General features: G+C 40.3%; 1 protein-coding gene across 1 annotated transcript; it reads left to right on the top strand.

The window, feature by feature from the left end:
* The first annotated feature begins 361 nt into the window (after positions 1 to 361).
* hs2st1b (heparan sulfate 2-O-sulfotransferase 1b) lies at positions 362 to 14397 on the top strand. Its single transcript, XM_053430979.1, has 7 exons — positions 362 to 925; positions 2891 to 3129; positions 9137 to 9222; positions 9599 to 9737; positions 10541 to 10638; positions 11875 to 12032; positions 12136 to 14397. The coding sequence occupies exons 1-7, from the start codon at positions 802 to 804 to the stop codon at positions 12360 to 12362; spliced, it is 1071 nt and encodes a 356-aa protein (XP_053286954.1). The 5' UTR covers positions 362 to 801; the 3' UTR covers positions 12363 to 14397.
* Positions 14398 to 14759: the final 362 nt, after the last annotated feature.

The raw sequence follows: 14759 nt of genomic DNA, 5'->3' as shown, positions 1-14759 counted from the left end.
CCAATTTGTAATCCCTACAACTAGAAACCCAGACGAGGCTATAGAGCATTTAATGTGGTGGAGCAAGTGAGAGTTTTCACATCACCTCAGCCTGCATCTGTCATGGAGCTGTATCTTCCTGTATGCTGACCATCAATAACTTTTACCATTCTGTTGGTAAAGTGTGGGTTTGTTTCATCCCTCTCTGAAAGGAAAATGACCATCAAACCTGTGTCAGTGGTTAAATGTGCAGTAAAACTCATGTTTATCTTATCTTTGTAACGCATTTTTTGCCCTGTGTGTGTGTGTGTCACACCCTCCAGTCCAGCAGATGGCGCCTTGCACCTGTAACACTGTCTGCTGACGCTCCGGTAAACACGAAGAAGCGACGTTTCAGTGATGCTAGCAGCTAACGAGCCGCTGCGGAGCTCGGCTGCAGTTTGAACCCTCTGTTAGAGATGATTTGATGTCACTTTCAAGCCGTGTTCAGGTGGACGGAGCTTTGTGGAGTCTGAGAGCTGTCTGCGGAGATTCAACACACGCACTCACCGCGGTGTCCATCCTTAGAGGACGCTCCTGTGCGCTTTACGTGGCTGTATGATGCCAGCGGAGAAGCTGGCTGCTAGTAGTTTGTTTCTCTCAAGGCAAATTAATCCCACAGCGTGTTGATCCCTGCAACATCCGATGGCGCTAACGTCAATCCGGTTAGGTTTAAAGTGACTCAACTCGGTCACTCGTATAATCGGTTAGCTGTCGAGTTAGCCTTTAGCACTGGACCTCTCACTGTCTGTGTCCCTGATGATTCACCTGGCTGACTGATCGATGGGGTGTCTGAGGATCATGGTGCCGTCTAGGATCCAGCTGCTGGCTGTTTTGGCTTTTGGAGTGGCGATGCTCTTCATCGAGAACCAGATCCAGAGTCTGGAGGAGTCACGAGCCAAACTCGGTAAGAGCTAAACAAAGCTGGTCGACTTTGTAAACATCAGCTTGTTGCTTTGAGTTGTTCAGCAGACTCTGATTTATGGAGAGTTCAAAAGCACTTTCTATTTCGAGCTTGAGTAACTCCGGTTGTCCTCCAATGCATCCTCAGCCTCAATCTCAGCTGTCACAATATATCCAGAATGGGACCAGTGTTTATATAATCAATGTAGCTTAACAAGTTTTTTTATTTAAACTAAAGCCGTTTGCATTCACCAATGTTGAAACCCTGTGTTTAAAGGCTTGAAGTTTAATACAAATATTTTGCATTTGATTTGAGTTCTCCCTCTACAAAACTGCAGAGCTCCGTTTTAGTGTTTCTCCCTAAGACCTTTTCAGACATTCAAACTTCTCACTGCTCTCCCAGTGCATCAGGATCCCAACTTTCCCAACACGAGTTGTGGGACAGAGCTGCCTAAACTCAAGTGATTCCCAAGTTTGCAAATGTGGGCTCATCTCTGAAAAGTGGGTAATTTAAACTCAACTCTGATATAACAGACTTGCAGGTATACGTCAGCAAAGTTTTCAAATAAAGATTTGCTATTTCAAAGCTCAAGTTTCAATGTTTCAGAACTTTTTTCCATCGTAAATGCAGAAGTTTTCAGATCACTGTTTCACAAGGTTTCCAACCAGTGGAAACAGTTTTTCAGAGAATTTAAACAATATACAAAGTTTACAAAACTTAGATGCAATCATGCAAAAATAAAAATAATAAAATATTATTACATTTCAAGCTTTCAAACACTGAGTTAAACCTTTCAATGCCTTTTTTTTTTAATTTCAGAATATGGCATTATATGCATCCCATAAATATAGTGTCAGTCCACACAGGATCATCATCCCCACTGTATTACTGCAGTGAGCGCATTATGATCTCAAAACAAATAAATGTCTTGAAACTGTGGAAACTCATTCTGTAGCTATTCTTCTTTTAAAATCATGGATGTAACGTCTACTGTAAATCAAATCTGTAATATTTATTATATACTGTATCCTGTTAATAGCTCACGGTGGGCTAGGAGGCAAATATATTTAATTTACTTTAAGACAAATTTATGAGTGGTACGTTTGGCCCCTGTCTTCAAATTCATCTCATGGGTAGCCTGCTGGCTGGGGTGTCGCCTAAGAGACAGCCAATCCACTCATATTCTGTAATATGAGCAGATTTAATAGAGTGAACCAAGAAAGCTGATAAAAACCTGTCTAGTCAGAACGAGAGCATTGCAGACATCAGCAGCAACATAGTCGACCTGGGTTTTAATCGTCTTATTTTGGTTCACAGTACAGTAGTATTTGTTGGAAGAAACAAAAAGTAAAAAAAAGTCTCCATGTTCATATTTATAGCGATATTTTCCATTCTGCAGTCCATTAAAGCGGACCGTTGAGTGGAATTAGAGACATCGATATGTGTTACATTGCCCTAAGAGACACTCGTAAGACCGTCGCTGTAATTAGCTTTAATTAACACTGCTGTGGAGAAGAGAAATGTGAGAGAAAACACTTTGATATTTTAATTATGTCTCTTGTCAACACTATCGTCAAAAGCTTAATTACATGTTTTGATGTTATTGTCTTTTGAAGGACTACGTTGATTTCCTTAATTAAGGACTGCTAACGCTCGTCGCTGGCCCTAATTTTAAAACCACTTGTTCATTTATACAAAGGACGTACCTTCGTCTTTGGTCTCACACCTGCTGTGTGCGCCGCTGAATGAGAATAACAATAGGCTACATCTTATTCGCTCATTAAAAGCCAGAAAGCAGATAAAAGCAGCCAGTTCATAATCAAATAAATCGAAGATTATCTTGATTTAATTTAGAAACACTGGCAACTGACAACCCAGAAATCTGATTTAGCTATATTCAAATGTATTTTCAAAGGTATACATGTGTCTGATCATTAATGGGTAATACAATCATGTGTGCCTCCTCAGAACGTGCCATTGCCAGACATGAGTTAGCTGAAGTGGAGCAGCGTCACAGCGAAAGTACCGGGCGGGAAATCTCTCCACTGTCAGAAAATGATGACATGGTCGTCATCTACAACCGAGTGCCCAAGACTGCGAGCACATCCTTCACTAACATCGCCTACGACCTGTGTGGGAAAAATCACTTCCACGTCCTACACATCAACACGACCAAGAACAACCCTGTGATGTCTTTACAAGACCAGGTAAGAACAGGGGCCATTGCTGCATCTACAAGCAGTGGTGCAAAGTAGAACAAGCCAATAGAGGCGTGAGGATCCCATAGAAGAAATTAAAAGTCAGTACACAACACATTTGAATCATGTTTTTATTTGTGTAACAAAAAAAAACCACAGCTCACTAGATCAACAACTCGAGACTTCTTTTACATTATCATTTTGGTCAGGACTCTCCTGTGAGAGAGAGAATGTATCTCAAGAGACGTAAATAAATAGATATTTAATCTCTAACCAGTTATGACGGGAGACCACTTTCATAATGTTCGAACATTTGTTATCAAAAACGATTTTCTACCTTCTGTCCTCAGCAGGAAGGAGCCTGCTTTACAGATCTTTACACACTGCTAATGATAAAACCATCATTATTGCAAACAAACCGCCGGACTCACTCTTGATTCCATAGATCAGCTTGACCATAAATCTGCTGCTTTAACTCTTAATGTCAGTGAAGAATATTAGAGGAGCTGTTACAGGAGAGATTTGTTGCCCATTTGTCTCACAAACCATTAATACAGGGTTGTTCACAGCATCTTTGTTGAAATGCACAGCTAAAAGTATTTCCGTTTCACTGTTCAGACAGAAAGACAAAATTGTAGTTCTTTAAACAAGTTAATCAGTTGTGTGGTAAGGCGTCTGCCGACTGATATTTCAGGAATCTTTCAAAAATGATTACAAGCCACACTGTGTCACGTGGATCTAACAGGTTGTGACTCCAGGTTTGAGGTATGACGAGTGTACAAGGATAAGAACTCCTGAATCATAGGCTACAAGACAAGTTAATACACAGGATAAAACGTCATCATGAACAATGGAGCCAGGCAAGAATGCCCCCCCCCCCCCCCCCCCATTGTGAGATAGTCGGTTTAAATTTCTCTCGGTCATCTTTGAATTTGTATACATATTTGAATATTTACTTTTTTATTGTTTATAAGAGGCACAATTTTATTGGAGAATAACTTTCGTAATTACTTTGCACTTGCACAATGACAACAAAGTTCTTGAATTCTTGAAACATTGACGTTTTGGTTAGAGATAAAATGGTGTTATTCTTGGGGCAAATAATATACAGACTCTGTGTATGTTTTGCAAAGCTCCAGAGAATATGTGTGGCATCAGCACACATTACCGCCTGCTACACCGTTTGTACTGCTGTTGGTGGAGCTTAGGACACATAGTGGAAATGCCCTGAAGTTATGCTCATGTTATTTTGGGCTGCGAGTGCCACGGTAATATCCTGTCTGCCATCTCACAAACAGTGCCTCTTCAGAGACGAGGGGAGAAAATCAGTCTGCTGATACATCACAGTGGAACTCATTTCACTGCAGGAACATTCACGCTATTTTGCAGGAATAGCATTTAGCTTGGCCCAACACTGGGAAGTCTGTTTTACTTCATCATAGTTTTTTCTCTCCCAGACAACAGAGTTGGTGTTAATGATACCTGTAGAGAATGGAGGTGGTTTGCTGCTATTCACAGTTAAAAGGGCATCTCTTAGATTTTACCTGACTTTGTTATCTTAAGCTGTTTTAAGACGTGGACATTTTCAGTGTAGACATTTTCCTGAAATTTTCAAGAGGTTATTTGTGGATCTACAGTTGCAATCAGAAATATTCAACCCCCTTTTTGAGTGGTCATCAAGACTAGAAAAGCGCTATATAAATACAAATCCATTTACCATTTACCCTCACCTCAATAGACATTATAGTGATGTGGATGACAGATAATGACAATAAATGACAAAAAAACCTCATCAAACAACAAAAGATATTTATTGATGCGTATTTTTGTTATTTTGATAACAGAAGTTGACTTAACTTTGAAGTTCAAATGAAAAATGTAACTCTTTAAACACATGTGCATGTTCAGTATTATTCAACCCCCCAGCTTCAGTACTTTGTGGCGCATCCTCTAGCTTTTATAATTTCTAAAAAATGTTTTCGGTAAGTTGCGGACAAGCTTCTTACACCTCTCGATTGGAATCTTTGCCCTTTTTTCAAGTGCAAAAGCCTCTAGATCAGTTATGTTTGATGGCTTCCATGCTGCAACTGCCTTCTTTAAATCCCACCAAAGATTTTCAATCAAATTTGAATCTGGTGACTGTGAATGCCATTCCAGGATGTTCCAGGATCTTTTTCTCAACCAAGCTTTGGTGGACTTGGAGGTTTTGCTTTGGATCATTGTCTTGCTGGAAAGTCCAATGATCACCAAGGTTTAATTTGTCAACAGAAGGCATCACATTCCTCTTTAAAACGGCCTGGTATTTCTGTGAATCCATGATGCCATGTACATAATAAAGATTGCTAGTTCCTGCTGCAGAAAAACAGCCCAACATCATCCTTGACAAACCCCCATGCTGGACTGTGGGGATGGTATTCTTCTGGTCATAAGCCTGGCCTTTCACACGCCAGACATACCGCTGGTCCATACATCCAAACAGTTCCAGTTTGGTTTCATCAGTCCATAGAACTGTCCCCCAAAACTCAGTAGTCTTATCCAAATTCCTCCTGGCATATTCTAGTCGACTTTTGATGTTCCTTGTGGTCAAGAGCTGAGTGTGTCTTGAAGCCGGCCATGAAGTCCTTTTTTATTCAGTGCACGTCTTGTAGTTGCCACTGACGCACTTGTACCAGCCTTCATCAGGTCCTCCTGTAGGTGTTTATCTGAGTTGTTCTGACTAAGTTGCTGAGGGTCCTTGATGAAATGTTGGGCTTTCTTCCACGGCCAGGCAGGTTTGAAGCTGCTCCATCAGTTTTAAACTTCCTTATAATGTTCCCAATTGTGTCGCTGGGAATATAATTTTTGGGGGAAATCTTCTTCTACCCAAGGCCTTTCAGGTGTGATGAAATAATCTCCTCTCTCAGCTTTTGTGGAAGCTCCTTTGTCTTTCCCATGATTGCAACTCACCTTGAATACCTTCATGGGTGGGGTTTATATATGCATCACAGCTGAAGCAAATGAAGGATCAGTATAGAGTTCCCAAAGGCTTAATAATGTTTCAGCTCAACTTTAGGACAAAAAAACTGTCAGACAGCTATAAAAACAACAATATTATATAGGGGTTGAATAATTGTGACTATCTTAACAAAATATACTGCTACACACAAATACTACATTATGCATTTTCCGTGTTGATTTTCTGTATCACTCAACTCATAAAGAAGTCATCCGAAGCAGAATCTGGCTCAAAAAGCAAGATTCTGTCAACTTTAATTGATAAATCCTTAAAATCTTTGGGGGGTTGAATATTTCTGATTGCAACTGTATATGCCTAAGTCAGTTGCTCCAGACTTTTTCCGGAGTTTTTCCTGCCAGACCCCTAACAAAATGCCTGCAAATGTCCAAGTGAGTCTGTGTGTGAATACAGCAGGAAAGTCACATGCCAAACTGGAAGGTACAAATATCTCAGGATGAAAAAGCATATACATAGAAGATGAAGATGAAGATGTAAACTTGGAAAGACAATGAGATTTGAGGGCCGACCCTGTACACAGATCATGTGATTTCTGTTGTTGTGAACACGTCTGACCTCTGACCTGGACAAACTCCTGCTGTGTTCTTCATATGAGAAAGGCAACGTGAGCTAATGTCCGAAAATTGCTTTATATGAAATATAAACTGCTGTCGGAAAACAGAATGAGTAGAATGAGTTATTTGCGAAAAGGTTTTATACTATTGACACAGGGTGACATTTCTGTTGGGGCTTCCTCCCTTTTCAAAACCTGAGAGAGTTTCAGATTGATTTACTTTCTAAAGGTGTGCTTGAACTGTACTGCTACTATAATCCAGATAGGAGATAGGAGAAGCAAGGGGTGTGTATCCCTCTGGCCCTAGGATTTGACTGTCAGGCTTCATTCAGTCCACCTTACCTTATGGGCCCCTGTTGGAGCCATATGTAGTCTGAGAGCATGTCGGGAATTTTAAAGTACATTAATTTTGTCCTCGTTTATATGTGTTTCTGGGTTTTAAAAAACTGTTACAGTAAGTGGGAGTGAGTCCTCTGCATCATTTGTGTACAATAGAAGAGAAAGCTACTACATTTAGGAGAGTTTAATTAATTGTTTTATTAAAAAAGAGAATCCATCAATCCACACTTAAAAAATTCTAGAAATTTATGAAAATTCAAAAACTGAAGTATCTCATTTCCAAAACATTGACACAGTTTCGTTGTAGAAGCCTTTTGGCAGCTCCAGCTCTCAGTGTTCTTGGCTAAGCCTGTGCACACCTGGAGTTAGGCAGTTTATCCTCTCTGGCTGATCCTTTCAGGCTCTGTCACATTTGAGGGGAAGCATCTGTAAACTGTTATCCTCAGGTCAGTCCACAGATGCTATATGGGGTTTAAGTCCATGCTTTGACAGTCAGAGACTTGTCCTGAATTGGCACACAGTGTTGTCTTGTCTGGGTGCTTCAGTTCTCTGTTGAACTGAAGAGGAGGACTGTCACCAAGGTCTCAGCCAGGTCTTGTGAGCACTGGAGCTGGTTTTATTAAAGAAACTCTGTTTTAGCTGCTTCCATTCTTCTCTCCAGTCTAACCAGTCTCCATGTCTCTGCTGAGGCTTCTTACCCGGAGGCTTAGTTTGTCTGGACAGCCATCTCTACGAAGAGGCCTGGTGTTTCCAAACCTCTTTAATCTTCTCCTGATCTTTGACACAAAATGGATACACATACCTTCACAGAGACTTCAAAGCTAGTTTTTGTCCAGCCATGTAGTGAGAACTCTGGGACTTAATATAAACAGGTGTCTATACTAACCATATCTAGGCAATTCAAATTGTACACAGATGGACTCTTTAAAGCAAAGAGGATGCACCTGAACACAATATTGAGCAAAGAGGCTTTTCCTACTTCAACTTTTGTAAATGAGAGCTTTCTTTTCTTTCCAGCTTGCTATTAAGAACTTTTCAAAGTCTGACACCTTGGGCCCTCCATCAGACGAGCCACACAGACTTTTCAACACAATTATCTGTATATGAACCATGATGGTTAATCATTCTGAGCCTTACTCATGGTCAAACTAATTGATATTGCAGAATATGAAAGTAAATACAGCAACTCTCAGGCATGTAATAAACTCTAAAGATTCTTCAGACTTTCTACGGAGGGGGTGTATGTGTGGAGGCAAAATTCTGCAGAAAGTCTGGAGGAGCCAATATGAGAACACAGCAGGAGAACCTCCGCTGGATTCACCACAAGCCAGGCGTTTCTAACACACAATGCTAAAATGGGAGAAAAATTAAAACCCCCAAAATATCACTCACTGCATAAAAAAGTGGCGCAATACAATAGAACCCACTGACAGACATGTTGAAAAAGTTTGGGGATAAGACGTCTGGGTTGAAGAACACGAGATCTCTGCAGCAGAAATAATACAAACTGTCCTGTCTCTGCCTACTGCACCCCCCCTCACCTGAGCAGCCCAGAGATTTGTGCTGTATTGACGTCTTAGCAGAGAATCTCCTGCTGAGCTGTTCATGTGTGAGAGCCATAGTCCGGAGAAGGTCAGGGCCCAATTCTCCATCAGTAGATTTGGCCATTGATCATTTTTCGTCTTACTCTTATATCTTGTACGTATGCGAATGTAACAGACTTACCATTCACAATTTAGTTTACATTTTTTTAGTAGCAGGTTTTCTAAATTCATTAACTTCCTTCACCTTTAATATTGTCAACAGAAGTCTGCGAGCCACTCAGTCAGCTGATGAACTTTTGAGATCATCTGCTGCAGCAAGGTTTTCTTAAACCAATTTGATTTAAATACAATAGACTCTCTCAAAACTCTGTGTCCCCAAACCTGACGTCAGCCTTTTAACATGCTTGAAAATAAGAGCAAAGACTTAAAAGCATTTAAATAAAAGGGTTCATCTTTAACCAAATCAGCCACTCGATCTTGTATCCCTGTATTTTTGTTGTGGCCTTTTCCTGTCTCCCGCAGTTTCCCCTCCTCTCCATTAAACGTTCCCGTTATCTTTGGCTACAGGTGCGCTTTGTCAGGAATGTCACCTCATGGAGAGAGATGAACCCGGGCTTCTTCCACGGCCATGTAGCTTATCTGGACTTCTCAAAGTAAGGCCCTTCATTTCCTGTAATACCATTCATTTCCACATTAGTTACAAACAGTTAGCAGAGCAGATAAAGGGAGGTCATGTATTGACTGTTCAACGTGAGCCTCAGTGTAGATTAATCACATTGTTGTGCTTATCTCCTCCAACACTATCACTTAGTCATCGCAGGTAATTACCCTAATGGTCTAAGTGTTTTTCAGTGAGAGGGATCCTGTTAAGTCGCTGTCTCACTCCTCACTGATGCTGACACTCTTTCACTGATGGAGACGCTGATTCTCGAGTGGAATAAACTGTAAACTTGGTGTAGAAATGTGACGGCAGCCTGGGTTATATGTCTTTTGGTCTCTCTATTTGTCAACCCTTGTCTTTTCGTGCAGATATGGCGTGCGGCGGAAGCCCCTGTACATCAACGTGCTGCGAGACCCTATCGAGCGCCTGGTGTCCTATTACTACTTCCTGCGATTTGGAGACGACTACAGACCTGGCCTTCGCCGAAGAAAACAAGGAGACAAAAAGGTTTTTATATACAGTTCTTACTCAGTGATTTCCTGTTTGACGGCCCCCTCAGGTCTTTTTAATATGCCCCCACCGCGCCTGTGACAGCCAGTGGCCGGAGCCATTACGTTTACGTGTTTTACATCTGCCTGTCCGTCCGTCAGTCCCATTCCTGTGAACGCGATATCTCAAGAATGCCTTGAGGGAATTTCCTTCAATTTGTTATAAATATTCCCTCGGACTAAAGGATGAACTGATTAGATTTTGGTGGTTAAAGGTCAAGGTCGCAAAGTATGTGTATGTTTTTCTTGAACATGATATCTTAAGATCAGCTGAAGCAAATGGCGTAAAATTTTGTACAAACCTTCATTTGGGCTCAAATATGAACTGATTCGATTTTGTGCCTGGAGGTCAAAGACCAAGTTCACAGTGGCCTCAGGTTACTGTGAATGTGACATATTAGGACTGAGCAAAGAGAATTTGATTACATCTGACACAATTTACTTGGACTCACTGATAAATTGATTAGATTTCAGTGTCAAAGGTCAAGGCCATGGCGGCCTCTTGAATGTAACATCTCAAGATTGCTTGAGGGAATTTCTTCCCCTTTCATATCAGTTGTCGTTTCGAATCAAAGATATAGTGGTTCAGTTTCAATTGGTAAAGGTTACAGTGACATTTATATGAATCTGGTACAAAAGCATTTAGAAATATATACATAGAAAACTGCACTGATTGGCAGAGTCATACAACTGCAGTGTGCTAATTCTAGTTTGTCTGCACATTCATTTATGAGCGCTTGTGTTTATGTGTTTATCTTTTAGACCTTTGATGAGTGTGTGTCATCGGGGGGGTCTGACTGTGCTCCTGAGAAGCTCTGGCTCCAGATCCCCTTCTTTTGTGGCCACCATTCAGAGTGTTGGTGAGTGGGCTGCACTCTCCTCCTCACAAGCACAACACACTTACAGTTAATATACATTACATTCAAAGTGCCTTACTGTACAGTTTTTACTATTCACACACATTTATACAGTGCATCTTTGTCCAACATGCGCCACTGACACACTACTGGCACATCCATCAGGACTTCAGCCAGTATGGAGAAGCCAGGGATCGAACCACAGACCCACTGGTTAGTGGACGACCCTCCCTACCTCCTTAGCCAAAAATAATAACTTAATAAACAAACATGTTCAGATTTTCTGTGAACACAGTAACTACAAAACAATACATAGCAGAAACTGTATTCTTAAAGCACAATGTAAGTGTTGTTTACTCTCTCGGGAGCGACACTCTTGTTTTACAATGTATGATTTTGACCAATCACAAAGAGTGAGCATCCCGTCTGAAATAATTTGATCTAAAACCTCTAGTCATCCATAGCAAAAAAATCGTAACGCTATTTGTGTCTCATTTTATTATAATAAAGTGAAGCAGAGCTAAGTTAGAGAGGTTTTAATCGGGATCACCAGTAAACCGAGGGAAGAAGAAGAACAGTAGGTGGCGCTGTGTACCCTTGGAATTGTTTCAAAGCAACACAGAGACATTGGATTAGAGGCTTTATCAGAGTTATGAATTAAAACAAAATAATCTGACGAAACATCAGGTAAGACGTAACTTATTAATGTTGCTCTATGATGTGACCTTTTTCGCTCTTGTTCGTTGCTCTTTGGAATCTGTGGTGTCTGGGCTTGTATTGTTAGCATCAAGTAGCATGTTTGTCAATACCGGCTTTGTGGACATGTACAATTTGTGTTATAATTAGGCATATCATGTCCATTTAGACAAAACATGTTTTTGCATGTTACCTTATCTGTGTCCGTAATGTCCACCAGTGACACGGTGGCTTTAAAGAGGTTAAAATAATTGAAGAGCGTGAACTTGTTAATTATTGGGACTGAATTTAGTTCAAACTTTAAAAAATTGCACAACACTGACCACAACAACATTGTGCGATTTCAGTTACCAGCACTTTGGCCTTATTATCATGCATATGACAGCTCTACAGTGCAAGGCAAAACTAAAGAGAAACATGTGGCAAACAGAGACAATGACTGTATTTGATCTGCACTTACATCAGGGCAAACACACTGGAAACACCAACTGGATTGTTCTCAGGTCTACTTGCAGTGATTTATGTCCAACATGTGGTGTGCAGGAATGCAGGCAGTAGATGGGCCCTGGAACAGGCCAAACACAACCTGGTGAATGAGTATCTGCTGGTTGGGGTAACTGAGGAGCTGGAGGACTTCATCATGATCCTGGAAGTAACACTGCCACGCTTCTTCAAGGGCGCCACAGAGCTCTACAGGACAGGTACCAAACACCCTGCACATTGTCCCACCTCTCATTCCCTGTCAATATTAACCCTGTGTTGCCCTGACCGGCAGACTCATTAAACTGTCTTACATTACCCCAGGGAAGAAGTCCCACCTGCGAAAGACTACAGAGAAGAAGCCTCCCACCAAGGAGACAAAAGCCAAGCTGCAGCAGTCCAACATCTGGAAAATCGAAAATGAGTTTTACGAGTTTGCACTGGAGCAGTTTCAGTTTGTGCGTGCACACGCTGTCAGGGAAAAGGATGGGGAACTTAATGCCCTGGGCCAGAGCTTCTTCTATGAAAAGATCTACCCCAAAGTGAACTGAATATGGAGCCAGAATATAGTGACAAGGGCTGTGCGGACAAAAACCCTATTACAAGTCGTATACACTGGGACACAAAGGGACACATGAATGCTGGAATTATTGTTCCTGTACTTCCGCTTTTTCATTTTTTTTAATTATAGCCCTGTTAAAGTACAGAAAGGTACTGTACTGTGGGATTTCTATGAGGAATGTGTTGAGTTTCTCTTATTGCTGTGCAGCTGTTGAGGAAACCTAACATGGATAAAGTGTCAGTCTGAGCTGTGAGACAGAATCACCGCTCATACGCTGAATGTGCTGCATCACAAGAGCCAAACACATGATGATTGTTAAGTCATGTGTCTTTGTTTCTTGGTTGGATCATTGGATCGATAAAAACAACTCAAACCTCAACTAGTTCGGAGTTTAAAGTTTAAAATTACATTTAAATGTGTTGTTTTTTCCATTGCAAATTGAAACAAACTCATTTGTTTTAGTATGTTTTTTTTACAGCTTAGTTGCACCGGTTTATAAATGACATAGGATGTTACTGTTACAAAACGCAACATAAGAAACAAGCTGCGGTCATACACACTGCATTAACCCAGTGTTGTGCTTTTGGACCAAATGATAGTAACAGAACATAGATTGAATCACTGCATCCTGTGGATTTGAATAGTACATTTTTTATCCCACTGAGATGTTTTACACATTGTGTCAGTATTTTATCACAGATATGATGACGTGCATCTTTGATATAACTGATTGCTGCTGTTTTTTAACCTGTGGATAGAGCACATTGAGCTGGATGAAGTTACTAATCAACAGTCAAAGGATTGTTTGTACAGGGTTAAATGGATATTTGTCTTGCTCACAGGGTTCTTTCCTGCAGTGTGCAACAAGGGGAGAGGTGGAAGCGATAGTGCCTTTAATGCCATATATAACACACTTTTATTGTTTTAAATTTTCCAGTGATCTCACAATCATGTTTTCTCTTAATTTGTGTATTTACTTAATTCTTCAATTCATTTCCTTATTTTTGCTCTGTTTTGCACTTACCACATTAACAGCTTAAATACAAAAACGTTCATATCTCCAGTGTTTCTATTTTTGCTTTTGATTGTGTCTAATGTGTATGTTTGTGTCCTGTGAATTAAGTTGGCACTGATGAGCAGAAGGACACTTTAGTTATCACTGCACTCTTAATGGCACTATTCAGTCTTGAACAAGCATCTTTTTTTTTTTTATAATTTACCATTTGCTCCAAAATAACTGGTTCCTAAATTGTTCATTGCATATATTAATGGCATTGTTTGTTAGATTGCTTGGATGATGAAAGGTTTGTTTGACATGTTGAACATCAGGAAGTTAAGGCTGAAAATCACAGATTGTTGTTGCACAGTAGACAAAATCGGTTTAAACTGACAATTCTGACAAGAATTTGACATTGACATTGAATATACCATCCTATGCTCCTTTTTCAATACTTCTGAGGAACAATACACACTTCCATTTTTTTTTTTAAACTGACCACGTATGTAAAGTAGGCCTTCATTAATGTATAGATAATTGCTGGTTTAATCGTAACTGTTTTACTGAATAATTGATGCTAAGCTAGCAGCTCCAAGTTTGCACTGAAGCAAAGCTTTGAGGTATGCAAACATGTTCCAGTCACTAATATGCTAGTGTTAAGCTGATATAATATTACATTTGTTACCAAAAAACATGGCACGTTAGCATCCTAACTTCGCTAATTAGGACAAAACTCAAAGTGTAGTTAGAGCTGATGGGATGAGATTAGTTTTTCAGCAGTTTGGTTGTAAACACAAAGAGTTTGACAAATTAGATGATGGCACTGGAGGAAAAGACAGGACATAAAGTCATTACAATATGTGCGCTGAATATTTTATGGCAATTCATCCAATAATTGTTTCAACATCTCACTCAAACGAGAAATGTAAAAGGTGGTGGTGGCAGGTCAAGGTTGTCAATTAAAATCAGGGGCTGAGGATACCAATAGTCTAAAACCTAAAGATTTAAAATAAAAAGCTAAGAATCATTACATTTAGCAAGATTTGTCATTATTACTGAATAGTTGATTGATGAAATAGATTTATTTGGTTCAGCGACCATTGGCTCTGTTTTTCAGCCTTTTGTTTGCATCACAAACAGCAAATGAAGAGCTGAAACATACTCTCGTGTGTGTGGCCTGTTTTTTTCAGTCTCTCGCAGTGATTTGCATGAGCCCAGTAACTCTTGACTCCATTTCTCGTCTTTTGGCTCCATAATTACAGAATAATTGCCTCGCTATATCTTACTCAACAGGGAGTACTTAACCACTGAAACCGTGAAATAACAGACTGGGATGGGATGATCTGCTGAAGTCAGCGGTATTACCAACTCTTGCCTCCTCTCTGATGG

This window comes from Pleuronectes platessa, chromosome 9 (assembly GCF_947347685.1).
Source record: "Pleuronectes platessa chromosome 9, fPlePla1.1, whole genome shotgun sequence".
NCBI lineage: Eukaryota > Metazoa > Chordata > Actinopteri > Pleuronectiformes > Pleuronectidae > Pleuronectes > Pleuronectes platessa.
This window is presented reverse-complemented; position numbering and strand designations above follow the sequence as displayed.